This window comes from Girardinichthys multiradiatus, chromosome 10, assembly GCF_021462225.1.
Source record: "Girardinichthys multiradiatus isolate DD_20200921_A chromosome 10, DD_fGirMul_XY1, whole genome shotgun sequence".
Lineage (NCBI taxonomy): Eukaryota > Metazoa > Chordata > Actinopteri > Cyprinodontiformes > Goodeidae > Girardinichthys > Girardinichthys multiradiatus.
Window position 1 is genome coordinate 12731011 of NC_061803.1, and position 23423 is coordinate 12754433.

Below are 23423 nucleotides of genomic sequence, written 5' to 3' on the forward strand. Positions count from 1 at the left end.
TTCAACATCAGACTGAAGCGGTCGGCTCCCTTTAAAGTCTGACCTCTTCCTGAAATAAGGCATCAGCAGGGCTGTCAATAAAAACGGCTACAACATAAAGGTTACACATGCATTCAACAACTACGATAGGAACGCCGTGAATATGGCTGCCAAACCACAATATAAACACTTATATGACTGCAGAGGGAGGGACAGAGTCCTTCGCCCTCTCTACAAACACCGATCTCCGCTCCAGCTCAGTGTAGCTTCAGGCGGAGATGAGAACATGGTGGCATCTCTACGGCTGCACAAATATCGCAGGGGAAAACGCATGGCTGAGGCTGCATGTGTGGGCAGCTGCGGTAAACAGTGATATGTTCAGAAGGCTGTTTAGAGAGTTAAGAAGGAAGCTGGAGAGAGGGATGAAGAGCAGTTAGAGTGGAGGAAAGGAGAACCGTGCAGGTTCAGGAGGGGCCTTTTATGTGAAGGTGAGCCCAGCTTCGTTGTAGACCTTGAAGACCTTCTCGATGGCGTTGACGTAGGCGGCCGTCCGCAGGTCCAGACCCAGGTTGTACTTGCTTGCTGTGCGCATGATTTGCTGCAAAGTCAGACGAAGCAAGATATTAGAGGAGCGTGCAGATATTTCTTTAAAGTCACAAGATTCTTTCACATAAAGATGAGAAAGATATAATCCAATACGGTATGATGATGTTTTTATTGCTTTAATCGGTGCAAAACCAATAAGCGCCAAGGAGTTCAGTGACCATTTAGAAACATTTATATAAATTATAAAACGTTGCTCTCCTGGATTGGAAAAGAGTAGACAGGATACGACCTGCTAGAACTTGGATTCAGTCAAACAAGTAATTGGAAATCAAAAATAGAAAATACCCAAGTTTACCATTAATTAAAGGCAGATATTTCTACTTTGTTAAACCCATTTTGTTTAAATAAAGAAAAATGACTGACAGACAGACAGACAGACAGACAGACAGACAGACAGACAGACATGAGGCCAAATGAGGCCCGAACACATATATTGGTTGCAGGGTGAGTTACGGCATGATATATGTGGACATATATGTTTGAGTCCATTTAGTCCAAACAAGACTGAACAGCTTTATCCCTGGGGATGTGTTTGGGGGAAATTACAGAAAAAATAACCAGTTTGGTAAATAACTTTCACATCACAACCTGAGGTTTTTCTGCAGACCTATCTTTACACCTACATTGCTCCAACTTTAATTCATGCTGCATTTACTGTACATTGTAAATGGAAAGCTGAAACCTTTTTATTGCAACTGTTTGGTTTGATATTCAAAGTAAATCAACATCAGAAAATATATACAGGTCCTTCTCAAAATATTAGCATATTGTGATAAAGTTCATTATTTTCCATAATGTCATGATGAAAATTTAACATTCATATATTTTAGATTCATTGCACACTAACTGAAATATTTCAGGTCTTTTATTGTCTTAATACGGATGATTTTGGCATACAGCTCATGAAAACCCAAAATTCCTATCTCACAAAATTAGCACATCATTAAAAGGGTCTCTAAACGAGCTATGAACCTAATCATCTGAATCAACGAGTTAACTCTAAACACCTGCAAAAGATTCCTGAGGCCTTTAAAACTCCCAGCCTGGTTCATCACTCAAAACCCCAATCATGGGTAAGACTGCCGACCTGACTGCTGTCCAGAAGGCCACTATTGACACCCTCAAGCAAGAGGGTAAGACACAGAAATAAATTTCTGAACGAATAGGCTGTTCCCAGAGTGCTGTATCAAGGCACCTCAGTGGGAAGTCTGTGGGAAGGAAAAAGTGTGGCAGAAAACGCTGCACAACGAGAAGAGGTGACCGGACCCTGAGGAAAATTGTGGAGAAGGGCCGATTCCAGACCTTGGGGGACCTGCGGAAGCAGTGGACTGAGTCTGGAGTAGAAACATCCAGAGCCACCGTGCACAGGCGTGTGCAGGAAATGGGCTACAGGTGCCGCATTCCCCAGGACAAGCCACGTTTGAACCAGAAACAGCAGCAGAAGTGCCTGACCTGGGCTACAGAGAAGCAGCACTGGACTGTTGCTCAGTGGTCCACAGTACTTTTTTCGGATGAAAGCAAATTCTGCATGTCATTCGGAAATCAAGGTGCCAGAGTCTGGAGGAAGACTGGGGAGAAGGAAATGCCACAATGCCAGAAGTCCAGTGTCAAGTACCCACAGTCAGTGATGGTCTGGGGTGCCGTGTCAGCTGCTGGTGTTGGTCCACTGTGTTTTATCAAGGGCAGGGTCAATGCAGCTAGCTATCAGGAGATTTTGGAGCACTTCATGCTTCCATCTGCTGAAAAGCTTTATGGAGATGAAGATTTCATTTTTCAGCACGACCTGGCACCTGCTCACAGTGCCAAAACCACTGGTAAATGGTTTACTGACCATGGTATCACTGTGCTCAATTGGCCTGCCAACTCTCCTGACCTGAACCCCATAGAGAATCTGTGGGATATTGTGAAGAGAACGTTGAGAGACTCAAGACCCAACACTCTGGATGAGCTAAAGGCCGCTATCGATGCATCCTGGGCCTCCATAAGACCTCAGCAGTGCCACAGGCTGATTGTCTCCATGCCACGCCGCATTGAAGCAGTCATTTCTGCAAAAGGATTCCCAACCAAGTATTGAGTGCATAACTGTACATGATTATTTGAAGGTTGACGTTTTTTGTATTAAAAACACTTTTCTTTTATTGGTCGGATGAAATATGCTAATTTTGTGAAATAGGAATTTTGGGTTTTCATGAGCTGTATGCCAAAATCATCCGCATTAAGACAATAAAAGACCTGAAATATTTCAGTTAGTGTGCAATGAATCTAAAATATATGAATGTTAAATTTTCATCATGACATTATGGAAAATAATGAACTTTATCACAATATGCTAATATTTTGAGAAGGACCTGTAGTTCAATAAGCTGAAACAAAGTAAGCTGCAGTATATTATTTAATATTGCCTTGAATTATGTTCTAAAATGTCTTGCTGAAGTTCTTCAATTTCTTTAGTTTATTGAACTGCAACAAAACATATAAATACATTTTCTTTTTGTTTTTTTTTCAAACTGGTGCATTAACTGATGACAACTTTGACCTTCCTAACTGTGGTGTCCAACTTACCCAGGCAGATCGCTCCGTTGTGTAGGCCAGCCCAGAGTGGACAATGTCCTTCTCCGAGGCGCCCTGCAAATAATGGTTATTAAACACCTGTGAATAATGTAGAAACACTGGAAACACTTAACAATGCATCTGTTTTTGAAACTTTAAATGTCATAACCAATAAATGACTTGGGGATGTCATTCTGAGTCCAGGTTATAAAACAATTAATTAAACTTTCTGTAAAGGAATATTAAACGTTTGGTGTGTGGTTCAGAGCGACTAAATTTTCTGTGTTTAGTAAATCTCCAGAGTTTGGTGACATACAGAAGTTTATCATATGGACTTTATTAGCTTGTAGAGATATGATTATTTTCTAAAAGCAATGTTGTCTGCTGCAGATCTTGCTAAATATTCAATTGCTTCAGTTTAAAAGGAACAAATGTTACAGCAATTCTGGCCTGGAAGTCAGCAGTAGGAGCGATGGGGATGGATCTTGCCTGCTTGCCAAACTTCCTCCTACCGTCACAACTGGCATCAAAGATAAGACATGTTACCTGGAAGGTAGAAATGATAAACTATCCAGCATTTATCTTTTTAAGACCACAATCTCTGTGGTAGATGAGCATTACACCACAGAGCAATAGAAACAGTGCTGGCTTTTGAAAGATAATAAAACTCAACACAAATATTGAAAATCTTTTGTTTCTGGCAACAAAATGTGGTATAGAGACACAAAGTGGAACATCTGGTCACCCAACCCAGGGAACATATGTTATAACAAAGCCAACAGAGGAAAACCAGAACACCAGCTACACGTTTGCATTTCATGTCTAGAAATTCAAGTTAAACTAGCTCTACAGAGTAAATTTTTCTTGTACTCTATCACAGACAGTGAAAAAGGAGTTTACTCTGTAATGATTGGCTGCATATGAAATACAGAAAGGTATAAATAAAGAGGAAACGGCTGGAAGAAGACACCAACTCTCTTGGACGCTCCTTACAGAGCCACATCAGCAGCGCTACCTGAACCATTAAACTGGGTAAGATTATTCCCCTTGACTTTACATTTCTGATTAAATTATTATAACTTGCTATTATACTTGCTTTCTTTTACAACACTAATGACATTTTGATCAGTAGAAAGTGCAGTTAAAAACAGACTATTATATATAATTTTATTAAACATGGTCTAAAGAAACATTTGATCCCAAATAAACCGTCATCTCACTGGTTTAGATCTCTGGACTCCTCCATCACTAGTTTCTTTGGAAAGATAAACCCCTGCGTATTAGTTTAAAAACGCTACAAAAGACCAAAGATAAAGGAGGACTAGATTAGCTTAATTTACACTATTACTCCTTAGCCAACAGGGCACAATACGTCTCAAAATGGTTTAAACACAGTCCTCTAGCTGAACCCTGGCTAGACGTAGAACACATTATGCAATAATATTAAGATTTCAGATCTACCATGTATTAGCTCCAATATAAAACGACATGTATGCTTTAAAAGCCTCAGTGTCAGTTCCTTTCTGACACCATGGTGGGTATATCTAAAAATGACAGGGTCTTCACTAATCCCATGCAGACGTACACCCATCTGGAAAAATCCTGATATCCTACAAATAATTATATTATAAACTTTCCAGATTGGAGGAGTTAAGGAATTAACTTGGAACATATATTTGAAGGAATTCAGTTCATCCCATTTAACAGATTAATTATAGAATACGGGATGGACAAGAATAAATTTTTAGAATCAACAAATTAAATCTATAATAAAAAATAAAATTAGGCCTAAAAACATTGGGTTACAAATGCCATCAAGTGTACTAGAGTTCCTTAATCTCATATACACCTGTTCGGAGGTTCTGGTGCCTCATATGTGAAGACTTATCAAAGTGTCTGAAATTTAATATTTCACCTTCCCCCTCAATTTTCTTGTTGGGCAACTTAGATGATGTCACCATGGAGACAAATTCAGTTCACATGGTTTTCACTGCCTTATGTATCACTAAGAAAACTATCCTCATGAATTGGAAAAATAAAAATCTTCCTAGTATTAACCAGTATAGAAACCTTTTGTTGGATTATATAAGTCTTGAGACAGCCTCTCTCTCCACATCTGATCAATCTCTCTGGGCTCCTTTAATCGGCTCCATTACCAAGTGGGGGTGGGGCACCTTTGGCTTCATCTTGTGGGACTTTGTTGCGGATACGGGGGGTGTCTGGTTTGGGGCATTTGGGGTGTCCCTGGGTCGGGGTCGCTGGTGTGTCTGGCGCTGGGGACTGTGGCCCCCACCGGGGTGGGGCTTTGATGGTTCTCAGGGGGGACATCTGGTGGCTGCATGCAATGCTTTTGGGGGGCCTATGCCGGCGGACATAGGTTTCTGGCCTGGTGGCGTGCTGTTCCTGGGCGGGTCTGGGGTGGGCTCGGGAGCTCAGGGTTTCTGGGGCATGTTGCCGACTGGCTGGGCTCCTGGCTAGGCCTGGGGGGCTTGGGTCCTGGTGGGTATGTCGCCGAGGTTTTGGGCCGGTGCATGTGCTGGCACCCGGCCCTGGCCTTCGGTGCATTGGTGGGCTTAGGGGTTTCCTAAACTGCCGGACAGGTACCATCTCATTGCAGGTGCCATCTCCTTCAAGGAGTGCATTCTGTTGGTGGGGCGGAGATTCTGTGGGAGGGAGTGGGGCGAAGTCAACCTGGGTGTCTAATGTCTTATGTGTTCTGGGACCTCTTCTTCGAATGTTGGGGTAGTTTTAGGTTTTCTTGAGGGGTGGGAATGGTTGGTTGGCCTTGGGTGGGAATAGGCATCATTTAGATCCGGGTGGTTCCAGTTCAGATTCTGGTTCCTTGTCTTGGTTCCGGTTCCTGACGCCGGTTCCGGTTCTGTCTGGGGGAGGGCTCGGAGGGGTCTGTATTTTTTGGGAGGGCGGGCTGGCCTGGAGTTGTTTTCAGGGTGGAGTGGTCTCGGCTTCTCAGTGGGTTTTGGTTTTGGCTCTGTGGGCTCTCTGCCTTTTGTGGGCTTCGGTGTGGCTACATTTGGCTGGTGTATGGGTGTCGGCATGTGTTCTTGGGTTTGGATGCTGTGGGTCTTCTTTTCATGGGGGTGGACTTTCGAAGGGGGCTTTATTTTTGGGAGCCTGGTGGGGGCGCATTTGCACAGTGGCTTTGTGCACTGCTTGGGGTGCTCTTTGCTACATTCTGTCCTCTGCTGCATGGCGCGCGTAATATGGTGTTGGGGTGGTGGTCCTGTGCACGGAAGCTCTGGCCATCAAGTGTGGGTGCTGCAGGGAAGGCATTGCTGGGCTCAGCAGTTGCATTGGGCTTCTCGGCCTGGGATGGGGTTTGCTTGTCCTGGTGTGTGCTTGGGGTTGGTGGTTTTCACCTTGCCCCTACGGATGTATGGAAGGATGTGTTGTGTTGCTGTGGTGTTGGCTCGGAGGGAACTGTGGCTTGGCTTGGCTCTATCGTTAATGCGTGGCTGGCCCAGATGTTGGTGGTCCTGCATCTTGGGGGGAATGCAATCTCTTTGCTGTGCAGGCTGTGGCCTTTCTGTGGCGCCCCTTGGCTTCCCTCAGGCACGGTGGTGGGCAGGGTGGTGTGTTGCGGTGTTTGCTTGACTGCCTGGCTAACGCTGGTGGTTTCGGTGCATTTGTCTATAGGGAGGTGTATGTGCCTATGCTGGCTCAGGGTTTGCATTTGGGTGGGCCTGCAGTTTTTGGTCGTGTGTGACTTATTGGCAGCCTCGCCGTTGGTTTGGGGCATTTTTTGTTGCCCTGCTAGCCTGGAAGTGACTGCGGTCCAGTGCTGGAATGGGGGGCATTTGGGACAGGGCGCTCTGTTGGCTCTGCCCTGTGGCTTCGCTTTGGTGGAGGAGCTGGCCAGCCAGCCTGCTTGGTGCGGCAGGGTATGCTGTGGGTGTGGCCGGCACGCTGGAGTGCCTACGGGGGTTGAGGTGTGGGGTTGGTGGGGTGCCTGGTTTTTGGCATGCTGTGATGGCCTTCATCGGATGGTTCATTCTGTGGCTCTGGCCCCTGGCCTGGCGCCGGGCTGCAATTGGGTGGGTGGAGCGGTGGAGCATGTCTTGTGCCTACACTGGGGTGGCTGGTGGGTTGTGCTCGGCCTGGACCAGTTGGCCGGCCCACCCAATTTTCCGGCTGGCGCATGCCAGGGACTTCTTGCCGGGAGAGTTTGTCCTCTCTTGGTGTGGGGTCGGGGGTTCTGTTGTGAGCACGGTGCTCAGTGATGTCTGCTCTGTTGCGCCTGTGGGTGGAGGCTGGGGTGGCGTTGTGCACGGCCCTTGCCTTGCTGTCATGGTGCTCTATGTGGTGGGGGTGCTTGGAGCGGGGCCGTGTGTGGAGCTTGCCCTGTGTGGGTGTGTCTTCGTCGGCTTTTCAGGAATGGAGCTAATCTGTGTGGGTGTGCCCCTGTCGGGAGGGGATTTATGGCATTTGGGTTCGGGGGCATGTGTTGGATATCTGTATCTTGGTTGGAGGTGTCCCTGTGGGGAGATTTATTTTGGGGTTCATCGGGGGTGGGTGGCTCATTGAGTTGAGATCGGAATTCATTGGAGGGTTGGGACTGTTTCATCCTGGGATGTCTATAGTTGGCGGGCTCTTTTTTGACCATGTAGACCCCTCTTTTGTACATCACCCCCTCCCCAAATGGGGACGAGGGTCACTGGGGGCTGGGGTCAGAGCGGGGGTTCGGGATCTGAGCTGGGGTTGCTCAGGTTTTGGTGGTGTCATCACCAGTCTGGGCTGGTGCTTGGGCAATCTGCCTGTCTCCACCCCGGAAAAAAGGGGACCAACTCCTGGTTCCAGGGGGTTTCAGCACCTGGACCTGAGAGTACAGATTATGTATGGGGAGTGTGAGTGAGAGTCCATTTTTGTGTGTCTTTATGTTGGGTGCGTAGGTGTTTTTATTTGTGACCTTATTGTTTGTCCTCTGTGTGTCTGTGTTGGCAGTGAGCAGCAGAGAGAGGTGTGTTGTTTGCACAGAGAGAAGCTGCGCCCCGCTGAGCACTAGGATGTGGATTTGTAGCCACCATGCTACCTACTGGAGAGTCATGGGTGTAAGCTAACATAAGCCCCTTATGGTCAGTTGGGACAATGTTGAAGGGATGGGAGAGCTGTCTTGTGCCAATCAAAACACTGAGAGTGCACACCCCGGCTGCCTTCAAGAGATGGCATGGCCAGTCTGCTGAAAGCAATCTGTGGCTGTGTTGCACCTCAATAAAAGTGGATTTTCATGGCACAAGCAGTTATAAACCCCTCCACTGATCGCTGATTTTCTCAACCAGAGTGCAAGGAGCACCGTTGGCCTTAAAGTAGTTTCCAGAGCACACCTTCAACCACTTTGGGTTTGTAAGGTTTCACACCTGTGTTCTTTATACAGCAAAGAATTGATGCATGACTGCAGAGAGGGGCTTTCTGGGTTGCTGGGTACAGCTGTGGCTGTAGAGACTGGGTCCACGCCAAGTCATGCTGATGGGGGTTTCGGGTCCAGTCTCACCATATGGTTGGCTGCCTCTGTTGATAGTTGAGGTTAGGCATTGGCCAGCCACACTGCTTCCGCCAAAAGCTTGTGGAAGGCATCCTCCATCTCTCTCTTTATGATCCCTTCTGCATGTTGGCTCCAACCTCTACCATCAGGCTTATCTTTGGGCTTCATGTGATGGTCAGGTCATCTGTTTGACTGGAAGTTGTCTGGCAACTGTGTGTTTTTTTAGTGTAATGTCTGAAGCTCCCTATGAACTATGGGTTAAAAGCAAAATGATGCAGGGCAATTAATAGCTGTGGACTAGAGATCACAACCCCTAAATCTGTTTATTATCCATGCCAGAAATAATTAACTTTTAAGCCTGAAGATATTTAACTAATCTTTTAATCACTGCAGAAAGGTGGCATTGTTCAAAGCACTGCTCCTCAACCTGTGATCTCTGGACTCCTAAGGCCCGTGAGCCATAGATTGTGGGTCCATGAGAAATATTGCAGTACATCGATAAAGTTATGACACTTAATTAAGGGCAAAGGGTAGACCTATTACCATGTAAGTAAAAGATCTAAGGCAATAATGGGTTCTGGCTTTGAAATATATCAAAATTCAAAATTGGGTTTCTACTCTGGGGAACACGGACTGAGGCTGAAGATTGTTTTGGATCCAGGCTTAGGATTCAGGAAATTAAAACTCATAGTAAGAAAATTCCTTTATAACGGAATAAAGGGTTCAGGAATTAAAATCCTAGAAAAGACCCTGGGACTTAAGGGGCATAAAGGCTTATAAAGTCCTTTATTTTAGGGAAAACAAAAGCCCTCTTAACACTAAAGCGGAAGAGCGGCCCAACCTCCAGTCCCCTCCCCAGGTAGAAATGTTTGATTTCATGACAACTTGGAGGAGCTTGAAATTGTTCAAATAAATGTTTAATTTTTTAGAGTTTAAATGTTAAAATAATACTTAGGAGTACGAAGGTACAAAAGATAATTTCAAATTACTAAGAAATAAAACACTGGAACATTTAACAGCATTTGAATTATAAAAAAGGAGTCCTAGGGATAATTTTTCCTCACCAACTCTTTCAATTTTAATAGCCCTGATTTAAAGAGAGTCACATATGTTTCCTGTTTAAGGGCTATGCTGGAATAAAATCTAGTTGAGATTTTTAAACTCCCTTGTTTATTTCTGGTTAAGTTTAACACTGCAGTTTTGTTCTGTTTTATTTTAGTGTTTGGGTACATCATAAAAATGTCAATGTCGTCTTAAAATACATGTCTGCATTTAACATGAGCAGAGAAATTCTTAAATACAGCTGTGATCAAATTAAACCTAACAAAAAAGAGAATTATAACAGCAACTCTCCTGCTTATAATTGCTGTTATTACAACATTAAAGTACAAAGAATTGGCAAAGAGTTTTAGCAGCGGAAAACTTGGATTCATGTAAGAGAATATATGTGCTTGTTTGTTCATATTTTGTATGACATATTAATTCATGTTTAGAATAATGTTCCCTAATCCCAGATTGATAAAAACCTTCAGTTTTGAGGAAAGCTTCTTAACTCCTTAGAAGCAGTAGGTGTTTGATGTAACTGAATTTACATCAAAATCACTGCACAATAATAGAGATTTGTGTTTTATTATTAATAATGTTGAATTGCAGTTAGAAACAAACATATTTCTTTGAATATTAATTTTGGTAATTTCATAGTGGTGAACCATGAGACCAACTTGATTAATGCTCATTCATTCGAAATACATGATGATAAATTAATTCATTCTAAACAAATTCTAACGCTTTACATGGCTGAAACATAGAGTTAACAAAAGCTACAAACATTTCAAATACATCAATCCTATGTGCATGTGCAAATGATATCCAAGGGAAAATATCATACAGCCCAGACAACTGAAGCTAACACAATTATAAAATAATCTATTATGGAAAAAAGACTAATGATTAAATTAATGATTTAAAAGATTAATGAACCTTTTCGGCAACAATCTATTAGCAAGAAGGATGTAGATATATTTAATTTCTTTAAATTAAATGTACTGTGATCCTGGTTGCTAAAATATTTTTAAATCATGTTGCCCAATTGACGCCTGGGCTGGACGATGCTTAAAAAGAGGGGACGTCAGCCTTAATAAAATTAATTGAAACACTGGATTACAAACGTTTTAACACTTATGGGGATCAGTAGTAAAAACGATGGGGAAAAGGTTGCTCATATCTCCAGTGAGGACTTAGTGACATTGTGAGAGAAGATTACACTTTGGGTTTTGACTATATAACTGGTGCCCAGTGTGGAAGCACCAAATGTTTTTCCAGTCTCACATGCTGAAATGGTGTCTGAATGCAAGGTGCAAATCCTTTTGACAAATTAGTCAGGAGATTAAATCTCCTTTGCTTTTGCTGGATATTTCGAGGGAGCTCAATGTGATTATTAAAGTAGTTTCCGCATCATGGGAAAAGGAAATATACAAAAATCCTAAGTGACTGAATTAACTGTTGGGAATAATGGAGTCACACAATTCGGACTACAGCAGATCTAAAGTTATGACATCTCCATGTGATACAGTGGACATAATGCAGACTCAGAATGGACCAGTCTTACTGCATATATCACCACAGTTTTCTTTCCCACTTTAAAAATGTCCATATCTTAAACCCATCCATAGTGAACTGGACTTGTGCCTGCTGCAGAGATTTGAAATTGCTAAAGACTTGATGAGTGTATGAACTTATACCTGAATTTACAGTGCCTTGCGAAAGTATTAGGCCCCCTTGAACTTTTCAACCTCTTGCCACATTTCAGGCTTCAAACATAAAGATATAAAATTCTAATTTTTTGTGAAGAATCAACAACAAGTGGGACACAATCGTGAAGTGGAATAAAATGTATTGGATGTGTCAAACTTGTTTAACAAATAAACTGAAAAGTGGGGCGTGCAATATTATTCGGCCCCTTTACTTTCAGTGCAGCAAACTCACTCCAGAAGTTCAGTGAGGATCTCTGAATGATCCAATAATGTCCCAAATGACTGATGATGATAAATAGAATCCACCTGTGTGTAATCAAGTCTCTGTATAAATGCACCTGCTCTGTGATAGTCTCAGGGTTCTGTTCAAAGCACAGAGAGCATCATGAAGACCAAGGAACACACCAGGCAGGTCTGAGATACTGTTGTGGAGAAGTTTAAAGCCACATTTGGATACAAAAAGATTTCCCAAGCTTTAAACATCCCAAGGAGCACTGTGCAAGCAATCATATTGACATGGAAGGAGTATCTTCCTAAGATCCGGCCGTCCCTCTAAACCTTCATCTCGTACAAGGAGAAGACTGATCAGAGATGCAGCCAAGAGGCCCATGATCACTCAGGATGAACTGCAGAGATCTACAGCTGAGGTGGGAGAGTCTGTCCATAGGACAACAATCAGTCGTACACTGCACAAATCTGGCCTTTATGGAAGAGTGGCAAGAAGAAAGCCATTTCTCAGAATCAGAATCAGCTTTATTGCCAAGTTCGTGCATACAAACAAGGAATTTGCCTCCGGTACACTTTGATCTTTTGTTCTGTTTTTGCATTACAGAATATATAAATTTACAATTTACAATATACACGTATCTAATAAAAAAGGTGCATTTGCAACATCTGTATGCTGTTGTTTTGTACTCTATTGAATGTTCATCAGAGAAACAGCCTGGGGGAAGAAACTGTCTCTGTGGCGGCTGGTTTTAGTGAACAGTGCTCTGTAGCGGCGGCCTGAAGGTAAAACTATGTGCAGGGTGTGTGGGGTCGGCAGAGATTTTTGCAGCTCTTTTCCTGACCCTAGACCTGTGTAAGTCCTGGATGGAGGGATGGTCAGCTCTGATTATTCTCTCTGCATTCCTGATTATTTGTTGCAGTCTGGACCTGTCCTGTTTTGTTGATGAGCCAAACCACATTGAGATGGATGAAGACAGGACAGACTGAATGATGGCAGTGTAGAAGATGATCAGCAGCTCCTGTGGAAGGTTGAACTTCTTGAGTTCCCTCAGGAAATACAGTCTCTGCTGGGCCTTCTTTCGAACAGTGTCTATGTGTGAAGACCATCTCAGGTCCTCAGAGATGGTGGTTCCTAAGAACCTGAAGTGGTCCACGGCCGATACAGTGTTGTTGAGGATGGTGAGGGGGGTGTATTGGGGTGGTGTTCTCCGAAAGTCCACCACCATTTCCACAGTCTTGAGTGGGTTCAGTTCAAGGTAGTTCTGACTGCACCAGTGTATCAGCCTATCCACCTGCTGTCTGTATGCAGACTCATCACCGTCCTGGATCAGTCCAATGACAGTGGTGTCATCTGCAAACTTAAGGAGTTTCACGAGTCCGATGAGGTGCAGTCATTTGTGTACAGAGAGAAGAGGAGTGGGGATAGAACACACCCCTGGGGGGCACCAGTACTTATTGATCTGGATCGGGAGAAGATGCTCCCCAGTCTCACCTGCTGCTGTCGGTCCGTCAGGAAGCTGTTGATCCACTGACAGGTGGAGGCTGGGACGTTGAGCTGTGTGAGCTTCTGGTGGAGGATGTCTGGTATGATGGTGTTGAAGGCCGAGCTGAAGTCTACAAACAGGATTCTGGCGTACGTCCCTGGGTGGTCGAGGTGTTGCAGGATGAAGTGTAGACCTAAGTTAACAGCATCATCTGCCGACCTGTTTGCTCGGTAAGCAAACTGCAGGGGGTCCAGCAGGGGGCCTGTGATGTCTTTCAGGTGCTTCAACACCAGCCGCTCAAAGGATTTCATGACCACAGACGTCAGGGCTACAGGCTTGTAGTCATTTAATCCTACGATGGTGGGTTTCTTGGGAACCGGGATGATGGTGGATCGTTTGAGGCAGGAGGGGACCTCACATTTCTCCAGTGACTTGTTGAAGATCCTTGTGAAGATCGGAGCGAGTTGATGTGCGCAGGCTTTCAGGCATGATAGGGAGACGTTATCAGGTCCTCCAGCTTTCTTTGTTTTCATGCGCTGAAAGAGCCTGTTTACCTCTTCCTCTGAGATCTTTAGTGCAGGCAGAGGATCTGATGGTAGGGGGTTGGTTGCTTTATGGGAGGAATTTGTTTCTGAATGGGATGTGGAGGAGATGCTTTGAGGTGTGAATGGCTTCTGGTCATGTCTGCAGTAAAAGCCATTCAGACGGTTCGTCAGGAGACGACTCTGTTCAGGATGGGTGGAGGGGCTCTTGTAGGCAGTCAGGTTTCTCAGACCAGTCCATACAGCTGAAGTGTCACCAGTAGAAAGGTTGTTCTTAAGCTTCTCATGGCTGCTTTGATCTCTTTTGTTAGTCTGTTCCTAGCCTGCTTGTACCACGCCCAATCTCCACTGCTGTGAGCTTCTTCCTTTTCCCTGCGCAGATTCCTGAGGTGTGGAGTAAACCATGGCTTGTTATTCCCAAAGGTGCAGAAGGTCTTGGTCTGCACACACATGTCCTCACAGAAACTGATGTATGATGTCACCACATCAAGCAGAGAACCGCTGATACGCGGAGGTCCGTGTTTTTACCGGTGAGGAGAAGCAGCTCGTCCATCTTGTTGTTGAGAGAGCGGACATTTGCCAGATGGATTGAAGGCAGTGGTTTGCGAAGTCCTCTTTTGCGGAACTTTACCAGCGCACCAGCACGCTTTCCCCTTCGACGCTTTCGGCGCAGGATCCCATATAGTGCCGCAGTTCCGCTTGCCAGGAGCTCAGTGAACCTCGGATCAATGAAAGATGGTGAAAAAAAAAAACCAAGAGAGGACTCTCTGATGTTGAGAAGTTCCTCTCTACAGAATGAGACCACAGAACTGTGGCTCGAAAAACATGAAAACACACAAAATACAAAAACAAAGAGAGAGCGAAGCTCCGAGGCTGCCATCGTCGGCGCCATCATCATTATCCATAAAAAGTCTCGTTTAAAGTTTGCCACAAGCCACCTGGGAGACACACCAAATATGTGGAAGAAGGTGCTCTGGTCAGATGAAACCAAAGTCGAACTGTTTGGCCACAATGAAAAACGATATGTTTGGCATAAAAGCAACACAGCTCATCACCTTGAACACACCATCCCCACTGTCAAACATGGTGGTGGCAGCATCATGGTTTGGGTCTGCTTTTCGTCAGCAGGGACAGAGAAGATGGTCAAAATTGAGGGGAAGATGGATGGGGCCAAATACAGGACCATTCTGGAAGAAAGCCTGTTGGAGTCTGCAAGAGACCTGAGACTGGCATGGAAATTTATCTTCCAACAAGACAATGATCTAAAACATGAAGCCAAATCTACAATGGAATGGTTCACAAATAAACGTATCCAGGTGTTGGAATGGCCAAGTCAAAGTCCAGACCTGAATCCAATCGAGAATCTGTAGAAAGAGCTGAAGACTGCTGTTCACAAACGCTCTCCATGCTACCTCAATGAGCTCGAGCTGTTTTGCAAGGAAGAATGGGCAAGAATTTCAGTCTCTCGATGTGCAAAACTGATAGAGACAAACCCCAAGTGACTTGTAGCTGTAATTGCAGCAAAGGGTGGCGCTACAAAGTATTAACACAAGGGGGCCGAATAATATTGCACGCCACACTTTTCAGTTTTTTATTTGTTAAACAAGTTTGACACATCCAATAAATTTCCTTCCACTTCATGATTGTGTCCCACTTGTTGTTGATTCTTCACAAAAAATTTAAATTTTATATTTTTATGTTTGAAGCCTGAAATGTGGCAAGAGGTTAAAAAGTTCAAGGGGGCCGAATACTTTCGCAAGGCACTGTAAATAGTTGTTTATTTGTCCATTGTGAAAGTTGAGAAGCAGGCTGACATCTTTGGTCCATTCAGAGTGTTCATTAGGCTCTAACTCTTTAAGCATTGGTGCTGTGATAATGGACTTAAACAAATTATGTTATTCTAATAATCTTACACTAGCAATAAATTAATATGCACAAGCTTAACATGACATGAATTGAGCAGAATTTGAACTCACAACAAACAGCTTTGGCAACCAAGCTGATTGTTTCCCTGAGGGAAGCTCATTCCTTGCACCATAATCATTCGGTTACAATTAAAAAGTGAGTCTTATTTCAATATAACAACAAAGTTAATTTGGCTCCCATACAATTAATATGCAAAATCAAACATGGCAATTTATTGATAGAAACTCCAATTTTTGTATTCTGAAAAATGGAGCAAGAATAAGTGTGGAAGCACCAAATGTTTTTCCAGTCTCAGTTTGAATTTTACAGACTTCTCCAGACATGAAAAACAATAAAAGCAAATTTCATACTTTTGTGAGGAATACAGAGTATCCAGAGAAAACCAATGCATGCATGCAATAGCCACATGGAAAGACCCCAGAACCTTCTAGTTTGTACGTTAACGTACATCATCTGGTTTCCTGTTAAGGTGTCCTAAAAGGAGAATGTTTAAAGAAAAACGCTCACATTTGTGTGAAGATTTTATTGAACACAATAAAAATTAGAAGTAATTTCATCCAAAAATTGCTTAAAAGCGGAAGAACAGGACAATTAAACTGAGGAGAACTAGCAGAGACGATCACAGTAACAGCTCGCCCACCTCTGATCCTGTTTAGTGGCTGGCGGTGGAGTCAGAAGAAGCTACATTTAGGTAGGGAAGGATACCTAATTTGGTACTTTTATGGGTACCGATTGAATTCCATCGGAACTACCGAGTACCTATTTACCTAAAATCAAAGAGTTAAGAGGGAAGCTGGAGAGAGGGATGAAGAGCAGTTAGTGTGGAGGAAAGGAGAACCGTGCAGGTTCAGGAGGGGCCTTTTATGCGACAGTGAGCCCAGCTTCGTTGTAGACCTTGAAGACCTTCTCGATGGCGTTGACGTAGGCAGCCGTCCGCAGGTCCAGACCCAGGTTGTACTTGCTTGCGGTGTGCATGATTTCCTGCAAAGTCAGACGAAGGCAGATGTTAGAGGAAGTTGCTGATTTTTTTTAAAGCCACAGGGTTCTCTAGCATAAAGATGAGAACAATATAATCCAATATGCTATGATGATCTTTACATTGTTTTAATTGGTGCAAAACCAATAAGCAACAAGAACCTAATATGGAACCTGGAAAAACCAGGCAATGCAAGTGTTTATGTATTAATGAATGAAAGAGTACCAGATAGTCAGATTTGGGCACATCATCATGTTACAGACACACCTAACTTCAAATGGGCCAAATGTAAGCAGTTCTGTAAATAACTTTCACATCACAACCTGAGGTTCTTCTGCAGACCTATCTTTACACCTACATTGCTCCAACTTTAATTCATGCTGCATTTACTGTACATTGTAAATGGAAAGCTGAAACCTTTTTGTTGCAACTGTGTGGTTTGATATTAAAAGTTAATTATCATCAGAAAACAGTTCAGTAAGCTGAAACATAAAGTAAGCAGAACTATATTATTTAATATTGCCTTGAATTATGTTTTAAATTGTCTTGCTGGAGTTCTTGAATTTCTTTAGTTTATTGAGCAGCAACTAAACATTTAAATACATTGCCTTCAATGATGTTATAGTTATAATAAAATTATAAAAAGTCTTATTGAAGTGCCTCAAATTCTTCAGCTCATGGAGCTGCAACAGAAGGATAAAATAACTTTTGTTTTGTTTTTTAAACCAGCATCACTGATAACGGCCTTCCTAACCGTGGTGTCCAACTTACCCGGGCAGATCGCTCCATTGTGTAGGCCAGACCAGAGTGGACGATGTCCTCCTCCGAGGCGCCCTGCAAATAATTATTATTAAACACTGAACCAATCATGTCGAAACACTAAACAATGCATCGGTTTTTGAAATTTTAAACCTCATAACCAATAAATTACTTGAGGATGTCATTCTGAGTCCAGGTTATTAATGAAACTTTCTCTAAAGGAATATTAAATGTTTGTTCTGTGATTTAGAGCAATTGAATTCTCTGTGTTTAGTAAATCTCCAGAGTTTGGAGACATACAGAAGTTTATTATATGGACTTTATTAGCTTGTAGAGATATAATTATTTTCTAAATACAATGTCTGTTGCAGATCTTGTAAAATATCCAAGTTGCTTTAGTTTAAAAAGGAAAAACTGTTACTCACATCCATTTTGGCCTGGAAGTCAGCGGTAGGAACAATGGGGATGGGTCCTGCCTGCTTGCCAAACTTCCTCTCTAAGCTCTCCTGCACCGACACTGCAGGGAGGAAACAGGAGAAAGGAAAGAAGCAAGAGATGTGTAGATTAGTTTCAGATCATTCTGTGGTGCTGTCACAATTGGCATGGAAGATAAGACATGTTACCTGAAAGGTAGAAATGATCAACTATGCAACTTTTATCAACGAAAATACCAAAATCTCAAAGTACAAAAAAAGAAAATGGACCTAAAGGTAGATGAGTACAACACAGAAGAGCAATAGAGACATCTGTCCCACAGTGCTGCCTTTGGAGAGATTAAAATCAACAAAATTGTTGGAAATTTATTTCTGGGATGACAGATGTGGAATAAAATGTGGTATAGAGACACAAAGTGGAACATCTGGTCACCCAACCCAGGGAACATATGTTATAACAAAGCCAACAGAGGAAAAACTGAACACCAGCTACACGTTTGAATTTTACTACTCCATCACAGATAGTGAAAAATTACTTTACTAGATTATAATTGGATTAGATTATGGCTGCATATGAAATATAGAGAAGGTATAAATAAAGAGGAAAAGGCTGGAAAGAGACCCCAACTCTCTTGGACGGTGCTTGCAGAGCCACATCATTAGTGCTGCCTGAACCAATTAACTGGGTAAGATTATTCCCATTTATCTTTACATTTTTTATATAAACTATTACTTTTTTGCTTTTCTTTACAACACTAATGGATTTGCCCTCCTTGAACCGCCACCTTAACGTGGTGGAGGGGTTTGAGTGCTCGAATGATCCCAGAGGCTATGTTGTCTGGAGCTTAAATGCCCCTGGTAGGGTCTCCCATGGCAAACAGGCTCTAGGTGACGGGTCAGACAAAGAGCGGTTCAAGAACCCCTCATCACGACTATGAAATCGAGGCACGTGACGTTGCCCGGTACGGCGGAGCCGGGGTCCCACCCTGGAGCCAGGCCTGGGGTCGGGACTTGTCGTAGAGCGCCTGGTGGCTGGGTTGCTTCTCGCGGGACCTGGCCGGGCCAAGCCCGAATGAGAGACGCGAGACCATCCCCCAGTGGGCCCACCACCTGCAGGGGGAACTGTGAGAGACCGGTGCAAAGAGGATTGGGCGGCGGACGAAGGTGGAGACCTCGGCGGCCCGATCCCTGGATGCTTAGGCTGGCTCTAAGGACGTTGAATGTCACCTCGCTGGGGGGGAAGGAGCCTGAGATTGTGTGGGAGGTCGAGAGATATCGACTAGAAATAGTCGGGCTCGCCTCCACGCACAGCGTGGGCTCTGGAACCCATCTCCTCGAGAGGGGCTGGACTCTCTTCTACTCTGGAGTGGCCCAAGGGGAGAGGCGGCGGGCTGGGGTGGGTTTGCTTGCCGCCCCCCAGCTCAGCCGTCTAGTTTAGGGGTTTACCCCAGTGGATGAGAGGGTTGCATCCCTGCGCCTTCGGGTTGGGGAGAAGTCTCTGACTATCATTTCAGCCTACGGGCCGAGTGGTAGTGCGGAGTACCCGGCCTTCTTGGCGTCCCTGTCGGGGGTGCTGGATAGTGCCCCTCCCGGGGACTCTATTATTCTGCTGGGGGGACTTCAACGCCCACGTGGGAAACGACAGTGACACCTGGAGAGGCGTGATCGGGAGGAATGGCCTCCCCAATATGAATCCGAGCGGTGTTTTATTATTGGACTTCTGTGCTAGTCACGGATTGTCCATAATGAATACCATGTTCAAACATAAGGGTGTCCATCAGTGCACTTGGCACCAGGACAACCTAGGCAGGATGTCAATGATCGACTTTGTTGTCGTATCATCAGACCTTCGGCCACATGTTTTGGACACTCGGGTGAAGAGAGGGGCTGAGCTGTCCACTGATCACCACTTGGTGGTGAGTTGGATCCGCTGGGGGAGGAGAAAGCCGGACAGACTTGGCAGGCCCAAGCACATAGTGAGGGTCTGCTGGGAACGTCTGGCGGAGCCCTCGGCCAGGGATGTATTCAATTCTCACCTCCGGGAGAGCTTTGACCAGATTCCGAGGGATGTTGGAGACATAGAGTCCGAGTGGACCATGTTCTCTGCATCTATTGTCGATGCTGCCGCCCGTAGCTGCAGCCGTAAGGTCTGCGGTGCCTGTCGCGGCAGCAATCCCCGAACCTGGTGGTGGACACCAGCAGTAAGGGACGCTGTCAAGCTGAAGAAGGAGTCCTCTCGGCTGTGGTTGGCTTGTGGGACTCCTGAGGCGGCTGACGGGTACCGTGAGGCCAAGCGTGCCGCGGCCTGGGCTATGGCAGAGGCAAAAACTCTGACCTGGGAGGAGTTCGGTGAGGCCATGGAGAAGGACTACCGGTTGGCCTCAAAGCGATTCTGGCAAACCGTCCGGCGCCTCAGGAGGGGGAAGCAGTGCTTCGCCAACACTGTTTACAGTGGGGGTGGGAGGCTGCTGACCTCGACTGAGGACATTATCGGGCGGTGGAAGAAGTACTTCGAAGATCTCCTCAATCCTGCCATCACGCATTCCCTGGTGGAAACAGAGGCTGGGGACTCGGGGTTGGACTCTTTCATCACCCAGGCTGAAGTCACCGAGGTGGTTAAAAAGCTCCGCGGTGGCAAGGCTTTGGGGGTGGATGAGATCCGCCCTGAGTACCTCAAAGTCTTTGGATGTTGTGGGGCTGTCATGGATGACAACATTGCGTGGCGGATGGGGACAGTGCCTCTGGATTGGCAGACTGGGGTGGTGGTCCCCCTTAATAAGAAGGGTGACCGGAGGGTGTGTTCCAACTACAGGGGGATAACACTCCTCAGCCTCCCTGGTAAGGCCTAGGCCAGGGTATTGGAGAGGAGAGTCCGGCCGATAGTCGAACACTGGCTTCAGGAGGAGCAGTGTGGTTTTCGTCCCGGCCGTGGAACACTGGACCAGCTCTATACCCTCTACAGGGTACTCGAGGGTTCATGGGAGTTTGCCCAACCGGTCCACATGTGTTTTGTGAACCTGGAGAAGGCATTCGACTGTGTCCCTCGTGATGCCCTGTGGGGGGTGCTCCAGGAGTATGGAATCGGGGGCCCTTTATTAGGGGCCATCCGGTCCCTGTACAAGCGGAGCAGGAGTTTGGTCCGCATTACCAGCACTCAGTCGGACCTGTTCCCGGTGCATGTTGGACTCCGGCAGGGCTGCCCTTTGTCACCAGTCCTGTTCATAACTTTTATGGACAGGATTTCTAGATGCAGCCAAGGACCGGAGGGGGTCTGGTTTCGGGACCAATGGATTTTGTCTCTTCTTTTTGCAGATAACGTGGTCCTGCTGGCCCCCTCTAGCCAAGACCTACAGCATGCGCTGGGGCGGTTTGCAGCCGAGTGTGAAGCGGCTGGGATGAAGATCAGCTCCTCCAAGTCAGAGGCCATGGTTCTCGACCGGAAAACGGTGGTTTGTCCTCTTCAGGTTGGAGGGGAGTTCCTGCCTCAATTGGAGGAGTTCAAGTATCTCGGGGTCTTGTTCACGAGTGAGGGAAGAATGGAGCGGGTGATCGACAGACGGATCGGTGCGGCTGCCGCAGTAATGGGGGTGCTGTGCCGCTCCGTTGTGGTGAAGAGAGAGCTGAGCCGAAAAGCGAAGCTCTCGATTGATCAGTCGGTCTACATCCCTACCCTCACCTATGGCCATGAACTTTGGGTCATGACCGAAAGAACGAGATCCCGGATACAAGCGGCTGAAATGAGCTTCCTCCGTAGGGTGGCCGGGCACTCCCTTAGAGATAGGGTGAGGAGCTCGGCCATCCGGGAGGGGCTCGGAGTAGAGCTGCTGCTCCTCCACATCGAGAGGAGCCAGTTGAGGTGGCTCGGGCATCTATACCGGATGCCTCCTGGACGCCTTCCTCGGGAGGTGTTCCAGGCACGTCCCACCGGGAGGAGGCCCAGGGGCGGCCCAGGACACGCTGGAGGGACTATGTCTCTCGGCTGGCCTGGGAACGCCTTGGGCTTCCCCCGGAGGAGCTGGAGGAGGTGTCTGGAGAGATGGACGTCTGGGCGTCTCTGCTGAGTCTGCTGCCCCCGCGACCCGGTCCCGGATAAAGCGGAAGACAACGAGTACGAGCACTAATGGATTTTTCAGCATAATAAAGTACAGATAGAGACAGACATACATATTTTTTAATGAATGTGGTCTAAAGAAACAGCTTTCAGAAGATCTTGAGATTTGTTTTCTTCGCCTTTTTCATCTCTTGCCAATTTTTCTGAATTTCGTTTTAAAAATGTTGTTTTTAGTAAACCATAAAACACTGAAACATTAAATTTTTAAGAATTAAAAATACAACTAAATAAAATCATTGAGCAGTGTTGTTTAAACACCTTGGAAATTGCAAGAAAATGAACGAAAGAAATTAAGGTTTCGAACAAAACATTTTTAAAAGACCAGGCAAGCAACTGTCAAATATTTATTAACCGTGCTCTTCAGAACACAAAAGGTCCTGGTAAACCCGTAAAGGTTCAAATTCAAATGTATCATATTCAGTAGTTTTTGAGTCCAATAGCGAGGTTTCTCTCTCTGCTTTCAGTAAACAGTTGGTGCATCTGTCGGCCTGTACGTCTCTACCACAAGTTACTGTGCTTGAAATATAAACAACTAAAGTATGGCAGCACAGGTAAGTAAAGCTAACCTTTACTGGGATCCATGTCTGAAGCCCTGATTAAATCTAAAAGGAGAAGCTGATGCAAAAATCCTGACTGAATGAAGGTTCTTCTGTAGTTTTTAGATCAACTTTATGTCCAAATGCATCATACATTATGTTAAAATCTTAAATCTCACCCCGACTGCTTTTTATAATGTCAATAGACCATGTGAATGTATATGTCTCTTTTGTTTTTGTTTTTTATGTAGATGCCCAAAAGATTTAGAATAACTGGCACAACACACCCGGAAAAGAAAACAGGACCAGAAAGAATAAATGACAAAGAACCCAGAGGCTCTTTTTGTCAAACTCAGGAGACAAAGGAAGATAAATACATGTATTACACTGAAGATCCAGAAGCATGGCGCAACATCTTACAACAATCATTTCAAGGCCCAACTTATATCTGTTACAAATGGGACACAGAAGATTTACCCTACATCTGGGATATGTGTGATACATGGCAACAGAAAAAAGTGATGAAGTTTTGACTTGGTTTAGAAATACTTTGAAGTATTTTCCAAAAAAAACATAAAATTGGTGACAGCATCACTGTAGAGATGAGATTGCATATGTTTTTAAATAAAAACATCAGAGAGAGAGTTTTAGCCCCCTATTATTCATTTCCTTATGATGTTTGATGTAATGTTTTATTGAATAATCATAATTTCTCTTCACTCGTATTTCACAACCCTTTTCTTTTCACATTCTGGAGGCTATGGGAGGATTGAGGAGAATTTTATACTCACTGAGAAGGTGGTGTGAGTGCTTCTCGTACTTGAAGGTCAGTTTTCCAAAGCTGACGTGATTGAGATTCTTCAGCCACTCGAAATATGATACCGTCACACCACCAGCATTCACATACATGTCCTGCAAGAAAGACAAACATCACAAAATGTCTTCTGCAACCACACATGTTCTGTAAGATTTCATTTGATTACTGTCTAATAAAGATATACTTGAAATGTTTGCCTTCTTATTTCATATGTAAACCAAAAAC

At 44.8% G+C, this 23423-nt stretch overlaps 1 protein-coding gene across 3 annotated transcripts in view; it reads right to left on the minus strand.

The window, feature by feature from the left end:
• Window positions 1–23423, minus strand: part of LOC124875629 (glutamate dehydrogenase, mitochondrial-like) — a 37724-nt gene continuing 14301 nt past the window's right edge. For 2 of the 3 annotated variants that reach the window (XM_047377902.1, XM_047377904.1), the window contains exons 10-13: window positions 23173–23293; window positions 17726–17817; window positions 17313–17375; window positions 16074–16546 (exon numbers count right to left, since the gene is read on the minus strand). In XM_047377902.1, coding sequence (XP_047233858.1) covers window positions 16427–16546; window positions 17313–17375; window positions 17726–17817; window positions 23173–23293 — 396 coding nt within the window. In that variant the 3' untranslated portion in view covers window positions 16074–16426. Of the gene's footprint in view, window positions 578–16073; window positions 16547–17312; window positions 17376–17725; window positions 17818–23172; window positions 23294–23423 lie in introns of those variants that run through there. The other variant, XM_047377903.1, reaches the window with a different exon arrangement.